Source organism: Maniola jurtina, chromosome 5 (assembly GCF_905333055.1).
Source record: "Maniola jurtina chromosome 5, ilManJurt1.1, whole genome shotgun sequence".
Taxonomy (NCBI): domain Eukaryota; kingdom Metazoa; phylum Arthropoda; class Insecta; order Lepidoptera; family Nymphalidae; genus Maniola; species Maniola jurtina.
In genome coordinates this window covers 16,156,859-16,165,852 of record NC_060033.1, presented here as the reverse complement: position 1 = coordinate 16,165,852, position 8,994 = coordinate 16,156,859, and the positions used below count along the sequence as shown (strand labels likewise).

General features: G+C 55.1%; 1 protein-coding gene across 1 annotated transcript in view; it reads left to right on the top strand.

Annotated features, from left to right (window-relative positions):
- Positions 1-8,994, top strand: part of LOC123865431 (prolow-density lipoprotein receptor-related protein 1-like) — a 39,706-nt gene that overhangs the window by 2,606 nt on the left and 28,106 nt on the right. The window contains exons 5-20 of the mRNA XM_045906447.1: positions 70-765; positions 840-1,011; positions 1,084-1,181; positions 1,318-1,447; positions 2,994-3,292; positions 3,578-3,709; positions 4,098-4,275; positions 4,550-4,638; positions 5,238-5,324; positions 5,397-5,568; positions 5,638-5,793; positions 5,878-5,959; positions 6,120-6,375; positions 7,434-7,609; positions 7,693-8,182; positions 8,367-8,912. Coding sequence (XP_045762403.1) covers positions 70-765; positions 840-1,011; positions 1,084-1,181; positions 1,318-1,447; positions 2,994-3,292; positions 3,578-3,709; positions 4,098-4,275; positions 4,550-4,638; positions 5,238-5,324; positions 5,397-5,568; positions 5,638-5,793; positions 5,878-5,959; positions 6,120-6,375; positions 7,434-7,609; positions 7,693-8,182; positions 8,367-8,912 — 3,759 coding nt within the window. The remainder of the gene's footprint in view (positions 1-69; positions 766-839; positions 1,012-1,083; positions 1,182-1,317; positions 1,448-2,993; positions 3,293-3,577; positions 3,710-4,097; positions 4,276-4,549; positions 4,639-5,237; positions 5,325-5,396; positions 5,569-5,637; positions 5,794-5,877; positions 5,960-6,119; positions 6,376-7,433; positions 7,610-7,692; positions 8,183-8,366; positions 8,913-8,994) is intronic.

The window sequence follows — 8,994 nt, the reverse complement described above, 5'->3', positions numbered from 1 at the left end:
GTACGTACCGCCCGCGCCGCGTTGTCCCGCGCCGTCCCCGCCCGCTCTGACCGCCCGCTCTGTCCGCAGCGGTATCGCACCTGGCCGTGGACTGGGTAGCCGGCAACTGGTACTTCGCGGATGAGGCGCGTGAGGTGGTGTACGTGTGCGACGCCACGCTGCGCCACTGCCGCGTGCTGCTCGAAGGCGCGCTCAGCAAGCCGCGCGGCCTGGCGCTCGACCCAGCCGCCGGGCTTATGTTCTGGAGCGTGTGGGGCGCCGCGCCGCCCGCCGTGCGCGCCGCCACGCTGGCCGGTGGCGCGGCGCGTGTGCTGGCCGACAGCAAGCTGGTGTACCCGGGCGCGCTGGCCGTGGAGCCGGCAGCGCGCATGCTGTACTGGGCCGACGCGTACCTGGAGTGCGTGGAGCGCGCCGACTACGCGGGCCGGCGCCGCCTCACCGTGCGGCGCGGCTACTCGTCGCCGCGGCTACAGGCGCTGGCGCCGCTCGACACATCGCTGTACCTGCCGCTGTGGGGCGAGCGCGCCGTGGCCGTGGTATCGCGATTCGCGCGCGAGCGGCGCCGCACGCTGCTGCCGCTGGGCGCGCGTCCCACGCACGCGCTGGCCTATCACCGCCAGCGCCAGCCGCGCGTGGAGCACCCGTGCGCGGTGCGCAACGGCGGCTGCGCGCACATCTGCATCACGGGGTACCGCGCCGGCGCGCCGCACGCGCACTGCCTGTGCCGACACGGGTTCCGCCTGGCCGGCCACGGCGACTGCGAGCGTGAGTACCGTCGGGGTGGGGTGGAGATCGAGCCAAACTGACTGGAGACAAGTATCGATGTTCGAATGTCGCAGTGTCGTCGGCGCAGAGCTACGTGGTGGTGTCGCGCGGCTCGCCGCCCATGGTGGCGGGCGTGGCGCTGCCGGGCGGCGAGGAGGCCTTCGCGCCGGCCACGCGCGCCGCGCGCCCTACCGCCGCCGACGTGGACGCGCACACCGGCACGCTGTACTACTGCGACGTGCACAGGTGCGTGCCGCCCCCCGCCCGCGCGTGGCCCTCGTGCTCCCCCGATCATCACTTATGCCCGTTCCGCCGCAGGTACGAGATCGTGCGGCAGCGGCTGGACGGCGGCGGCCGCGAGGTGTTCGTGGCGGACGACGTCGACAACTGCGAGGGCCTCGCCGTCGACTGGATGGGTGAGAGAGCCGCCTCGTACCGACCTTATTTTAACTGACTTAAAATTGATAAACTACTTTTTAGTACCTATGAATTAAAAAAAGCAAAGAAAATGCGTCTCACGATTATATCCGCTCTGTGTGACGGTGTCGGCAGGACGCAACGTGTACTGGACGGACGACTCGCTGGGCGCTCTGAGCGTGGCGCGGCTGGACGCGGCGCCGCGCCGCGCGCTGCTGCGCGAGCGGTTCCACCCGCGCTCCATCGCGCTCGACCCCGCTAACGGGTAACACACTTATCTGCATCCTACAAACGAGGATAAATTGAATATTCAGCAAAATTCATTTTTGTTACGAGTGACGATGTGAAAAAACCTCATAGACAATTTTTCTTTTGTTGTTTTCCCGCATATTACTTTTTAATCTGCGTTCAGAATTGTGTCCATCATAAAATAAAATATATTAATCAATTAATTTTAATTTTGTTTTATGTTTCATGCTGTGTTACAGAATTATAAAGTCTAAAACACATTTTAATAAAAAGTAAATATTTCAAATAATAAAATAGAGAGTTAAAAAAAATTGTCGAAATAAAATGTATGGGGTATGCAATATCATAATTACAACATTTCCGAACGTTTCTTGAGATGATGAATTGAAGAAATGTCAATCCAAAACGTTCTAAATTCAAAACACTTTTTCTCACTCCAGTGAGCAAAACCGAGTTTTGCTGAGTGGTTTTGGGCAGCAAAGGCGTCCTGTTTGAGCTAGAGAGATGAAATATTACATTTCACTCTATGGCAGGTTTGTTTACTAAGCGAGAGGTTACGTATTCAAAAGAGAAGGCTTCACGTGAAACAAAATGTCGGTGGTCGGCGTTCTGCGTACCTTGTACCTGCTCACTGAAGTTCGCAGGGGACGCGGGACGGAACCTAGGGTTCTTCAGTTACCATGATTTGTTAATGATTACTGATTAACGCGATTAAAAACTCTACTCTTATTAATTACTAGCTGATACCCACAGCTTCGCCCGCGTGGATTTAGGTTTCTAAAAATCCCGAGGGAACTTTTAATTTCCCAGGACAAAAGCAGCCTATCCGTAATAGCCCGTCCCCGGGATGCAACGTGTTTCTGTACCACGTAAAAACATTTAGACGGATGTTTTTTTAAAAATCCTGAGAGATCACCAGGACTTAGGAATGCAACTCCTTACAGAATCAGGGTTGAGGAGTTGGGTCCTCAAAGTGAACGACAACGTCTTTACTTGGTTCAGATACCTTCAATATCAATAATCCATTTATAATCGACAGTTTCTAAATCGCATCAGTTTTGGTATTCAAGTCCCCTGCAGCATCAAGATTGAGGAGTTGGAGTCCAAATTTCTTATGAAACAATGTCGCCAAGTTACGCTATCGATTAAAAAAATACGCAAATCGGTTCAGAAATCTCGGACATTTCGGTGTACATGGGTAGAAAAATACAACTCCTTTTTTGGAGTCGGTTAAAAAAGTAGCATATGTTACTCCCTGGTCAATCTTCTACTTGTCTGTGAAAATCCCGTCAAAATCGGTTCACCGTTCCGAAGATTAGCCCGTTCAAACAAACAGACAGATAGACTGACAAAAATTTTAAAAACTTGATTCAGATAAGGTATCGTTCAAATAACCATATTATGAGCTTAATATGATGTAGTTATTTCGAAATTACAGACACACTTAAATTTTATTTATTAGTAAGTATGTATGCAAATATAGAAGATAGTAATTACGTGCGCACCCTCGGTATGTTTCATTTTGAGCAAACAGTTAGTATCCAGTAGGATGTGTTGTGTAGGGTGATGTACTGGTCGCTGTGGGCGGGCGCGGCGGCCGCGCGCGGCGCGCTGCAGGCGGCGCGCATGGACGCGTCGCGGCGCCGCACGCTGCTGGACGAGGAGCTGCACTGGCCCAACGGCCTGGCGCTGGACCACCGCCAGTCGTACCTGTACTGGTGCGACACCTACCTCAACAAGATCGAGCGCGTGCGCGTCACGCCGCTCGGCGAGCTGGCGCCGGGCGCGGCGCGCGAGCTGCTCGCGCGGCAGGCGCCCGACTTTCCGCTCTCCAAGCCCTACGGCCTGGCGCTCTACGAGGGTGCGTTGTGCCGCAATGTTACTTATCACTGGACTAGTGACAATTTGAAGCAGCATGGATACCATAATTTAACGCCATTCGAGATCCAGAAGTAAAAAAATAATTGTTTTTTTATTTAAAGCATGACAGTTTCGAGAACTGTACCTATACCTATTGTGTACTAAGTTTTGTGGTGTACAATAAAAGAATATTCATTCATTCATGTTATATAATATGCCAGGATTATAGACGTGATGTTGTTAGATATGAAGTCGTAGAGTGAGTGTGTGTGTGTCCCGCGCGCAGACTGGGTGTTGTGGAGCGAGCACGGGTCGGGCGCGCTGCGGCGCCTGCGCGCCAACGGCTCGGCCGACACGCTGCGCAGCTTCCCGCCGCCGCTCTACGACATCCGGCTGGTGGACCTCGCCGCGAGAACCGGTACGCCGCACTCCTACTTGCCACACTGCACGCATACGAGGTCAGACAGACCTCATATAGTTTCACTCGACTACTTAGTCTTTTGCCCGGGAAGTCATTCGATCATCTAGTGGCCCCAATTTTAGTGGCCCCACTGTACCTACTATAATATGCTATGCCCAGTTAAAACCCTACTGTTTATTAAGCTATTACACTGATCGTGAGCAATTTGCTCTTATCCATTGGGACCACCTGCAAAGTATACCCTTTCAAACAAAAAAAAATCCAAATCGGTCCAGGGGTCTTTGAGTAATCGGGGAACATAAAAAATATTAATAAAAAAAAAGATTCCGACGAATTGAGAACCTCCTCCTTTTTGGCAGTCGGTTAATAAATGGCGTGTCGGCAGGCAAGAACGCGTGCTCGCACAAGAACGGCGGCTGCGCGGAGCTGTGCTTGGCCACGGGCCCCGGCGAGCGGCGCTGCGAGTGCGGCGCGGGCCGGCGCCTGGCGCCCGACGCGCGCGCCTGCCAGCCCGGCGACGCGGCGCCCGCCTGCGGCGCCGGCTACTTCCACTGCGGACGCGGGTGAGTCCACACATCTCATTGCTAATCTGCTATGCTACTTTACTTGTCCTACGGATTTTAAACATTCCGATTACCATCGTAATCGTAAGTACAGTTTCTATTCCATGCAAACTGTTGCAAATTTAGGACAAATCTAGCGGATTATACGAGCGACGATACACTCTGGATTTCCGCTCGGATGTGTTGTTTTGACATATCAGTGAGCGCGATATCTACGCCGAAAAGATGTTGAAAAACTTCACTTCCGGTTTATTGCGCCGTGCGTTGTCGGCAGGAACTGCATCGACGCGGCGCTGCTGTGCGACGGCGACGCGGACTGCCCCGACGCGAGCGACGAGGACGCCTCGCCGCGCGGCGCCTGCGGTAACTAGCCCGCCCCGACTAGTGCTAGCGACACACCCATGTCACAAAGCAATTTAACAAATTCATATAACACGTCCGCACGCCCCGATCGTCTGAGCCAACAGTCCAGAACTTTTGCAGGCCGTTCGAAGGATAAGATAGTTTCTAAGAAGAACATTAACCTATTTTTTTAATAATAATCTTAAAATAAACATGGGATAGTTCCATAACAAAAATGGTCATTTTTGACACCAGTGCAAGTCGACACGTTCGAGGGTGGTTGGTGGAAGGACACACACGCACACGCGCACGCACGCACGCACGCTCTCGGTGTATATTACTATTTCCATTATAGGTGATCCTTAACTGACTACACTGACTCTAGTCGATCTGCCGATCACACACTGCGGAGTGTTCTCGGCGTACGGAATGTTCGCGGCACTCGGGAGGCCTTGTGGCTGCATCGTCACACACCGAACAAATATAAAACGTCACTTGAATCCAAAAAAAATGGGAAAAAGTAGGGATTAATCTCCTTTTAGTTTTATATGGTATTTTGAAATGTTACATGTACAAAAAGTCGAGAATAGAAGCTGAGAGTAGGACTTGTCTGTCGGTAGCGAACGTGACTTGCGACGCGACGCAGTACCTGCAGTGCGACGCCAACCGTTGCATCCCCAAGGCCTGGATTTGCGACGGACTCACAGGTCAGTATGTCAGGTCGAGCTACGATTGAGCGCCCTCGTACCACGCGGGTCTTATCGCTGCCTTGCCCGCAGACTGCTCTGACGGCGCGGACGAGACGGCGGCGGCGTGCCAGCGCACGGCGTGCGGCGCGGCGCAGTTCCAGTGCGCGCGCTCGCGCCGCTGCCTGCCCGCCGCCTGGCGCTGCGATGGCGCGCCCGACTGCGGGCCCGCCGACCGCTCCGACGAAGCCGACTGCGGTGAGTGGCGCCCGCCCCCGCCCCCGCCCCCGCCCCTCCACACACACGCCCTGACCCGCCCCGTCTGCGCAGAGAGCGCGCCGTGCGACAGCGGCGCCTTCCAGTGCGACAACGGCGCGTGCGTGCCGTGGGAGTACTACTGCGACGCGCACGCCGACTGCACGGACGCCAGCGACGAGCGCGCCTGCCCCGCCGCCGCGCCCGAGCCGCTCCGCCCCGCGCACCGCCACAGGTACCGTGCAGTACGCTCACTGACAATACTGATTCTGATTTTATATTTTATTCTTTCCTACTGATTCTGATGTATTCGTTTCAGACCGCACCAAAACAATACCGACAAGCATGGGATATGCGAGGACCACGAGTTTCAGTGCACTAATAGAGAATGTATTCGGAAGGTATTTTAAGCTTATCGTATTTAGTTTTCTAGGAATCAGTGTACACGAATAGCGAGCGAATGTTGCGAATATTCTAAGATCTATAAACTTTGATTATTTATTATACGTATTTTTATTTAATTAAAAAATGTGTGTTCGATATTTGAAACGAATCTTGCAGGAGTTTCGCTGCGACTCGCGCGTGGACTGCCTCGACAGCTCGGACGAGGCCGGCTGCGAGGCGCTGGCCACCAGCCCGGCGCCCGCCACCACCGCCGCGCCCACCGCCGCACCCTCCGCCGCGCCGCCCGCCGCCGGCGACGACTGCCCCGCGCCCGCGCTGCGCTGCGACAACGGCTCGCGCTGCGTGCCGCTGCAGCAGCTGTGCGACGACATGCGGGACTGCGCCGACGGCGCCGACGAGGCCGACCGATGCGGTGCGTGCGACATTCTAATAGTGCCCGGCAAACAGCTTGGACCTGAAGCAGTGTAGTGGGAGAAAGCGAATCCGGGAAGTGCACCCCCCATTTGCCAGACAATCGCGTCAATGCTCAACTTGTTTGCCGAGTCTGTACATGATACCAGGTCAAACTACATTTCAGATAGACCACAGCCCTAGGCCCTAATTTTTCTAGGCATCTCTAAATTCTGTAAGGCACGCACGGAAATTGTATGAGCCGCGTGTGATCAATTTTCGTATTAACATATTATGCGAAAAAATATTGTGTGGTGCGCGGCGTGAAACCTATTATGAGACGTCTTAGGAAACATTGTAGGTAGTTAATTTCACGCGGCTTACCCGGAAGAAAGTTACATTAACTGTCCCACACTGTAATTGTTTCAATTCGGATGGTGTTCAATTATCACTAAATTCACTCTTTTTGTTACTTTTTGTACTGTTAAAACAGTTATCAAGGTGGGTGCCTAATTAAGATATAATCCTTTTGTTTTTCTGCCATTCTTTATTTCTTTTTGGCTTGCGTTCGGAATTACGTCACTTATAAAATAAATACATAATAATAAGTAACTAATTAATTTTAATTTTCTGTTATCTATACATATAATAAAATTGTAGAAAAGTGGGGTCTGTACAATGGAAATATATGAAAAAAAAGTAGCAGGGGTTGTTATTATATCGATCCCGACCCGAAATTGTAATTAATTTTTTTTTGTCTGTTTGTCTGTGTGTTTGTGCACGCTCAGAATCAGATCAGAAACGGCTTATTCGATTTAGATACGGTTTTCACTAATATATTGTAGTAAGCTTCACTTAACATTTAGTGTTTATTTCATGTCAATCGGTTCATAAATAAAAAAGTTGTGTCAATTTAAAGAAGCCCGAAAAGTCACTATTCCACGCGAACGCAGTCACGGGCACGGCTAGTGTCTCATATAATTTTACAAATTGTAGACTCTTAAAAACACATTTTAGTTAAAGTGTCACTTGTGCGTGTCTCGTCAGAGCAGAGGATTGATGTGTTCGTGTGTGTGGCAGGCGAGCCGATGTGCTCGGTGGCGCCGTGCTCGCACGCGTGCCACGCCACGCCGCGCGGCCCCGCGTGCGCGTGCCCCGCGCCGCTGCTACTGCAGGCCGACGGCGTTACGTGCGCGCCCGCCGACCCCGCCGCGCAGCCTGCGCACGTCTGCACGCAGTGGGGCATCTGCAGCCAGGTAACCGACCGCATGTGATATCTTCGTTCGTTTGTGAATTGTGTCGAACTTCTGAGCGGGACCTGTGGTCGCGATAATTTCAGACGTGCCAGCCGCACAAGAACCGCTACAAGTGCACGTGCCACGCGGGCTACCGGCTGGCGGACGACGGGTTCACGTGCAAGAGCACGAGCGGCGCGCGCGCGCTGCTGGTGTTCAGCACGCGGCACGAGGTGCGCGGCGTGGAGCTGCCGGCGCTGCGCTCGCGCGGCCTGCTGGCGTCGCTGCAGGGCTCCGTGGCGCTGGCATGGGCGCGCGAGGCGGGCGCGCTGCGCCTGTACTGGACGGACGTGGTGGAGGGCGCGATCTACCGCGGCACGCTGCGCGACGCGACCGTGGCGGACGCGGCGCCCGTGGTGCGCGGGCTGGCGGCGGCCGAGGGGCTGGCGGCGGACTGGCTGGGTGGCAACCTGTACTGGGTGGACGGCGGCCTGCGCCAAATCGAGGTTGCGCGGCTGGACGGGCGCCACCGCCGCACGCTGCTAGCCGGCGACATGGACAGCCCGCGCGCGCTCGCGCTCGACCCCAGCGTCGGTGAGTGTGGTGCTATGTTGGAGCAAATGACTAATGTTAGCAGTGTGAAACTCAGTAGCAGTGTTGGAAACCTGTGTAGGAATTAATTAAAATACACAATCTTCCGCTCACTTCACGCATAGTACCAATTCTCTGTAAAATGTTTGGAGAGTGTTTAATGGTGATGGGTGGGTGGTGTGTGCAGGCATGCTGTTTTGGAGCGACTGGGAGGCTGCGGCGCCGCGCATAGAGCGCGCGTCGCTGGCGGGGCAGCGGCGCGCGGTGGTGGTGCGCGTGCGTGACGCGGCGCCGGGCGCGGCGTGGCCCAACGGTCTGGCGCTGGACTTACCGGCGCGCCGCCTGTACTGGGTGGACGCGCGCTCCGACTCGCTGCACACGAGCGACTACGCGGGCGGCGACGCGCGCGCCGTGCTGCGCGGCCACGCGCGCCTCGCGCACCCGTTCGCCGTGGCCGTGTTCGAGGCGCACGTGTACTGGACGGACTGGCGCAGCAACGGCGTGCTGCGCGCCAACAAGTGGAACGGCTCCGACGTGACGGTCGTGCAGCGCACGCTCACGCAGCCCTTCGACGTCAAGGTGGTGCACCCGAGCCAGCAGCCGGCTGCCGCGCGCAATCCGTGCGCCGCTAACGGCAACTGCTCGCACCTGTGCCTCATCGACTCGGCCACGGAGCGCGCATGCGCGTGCCCGCTGCTCATGCGCCTCGGCCCCGACGGACGCGTCTGCGAGGGTATGTCACAATGGATAGTGCAATAGATCAGAGTGTGGGCGCCGACGGATAGTTGTTTCAAATTACCATTGTGTACAATTAG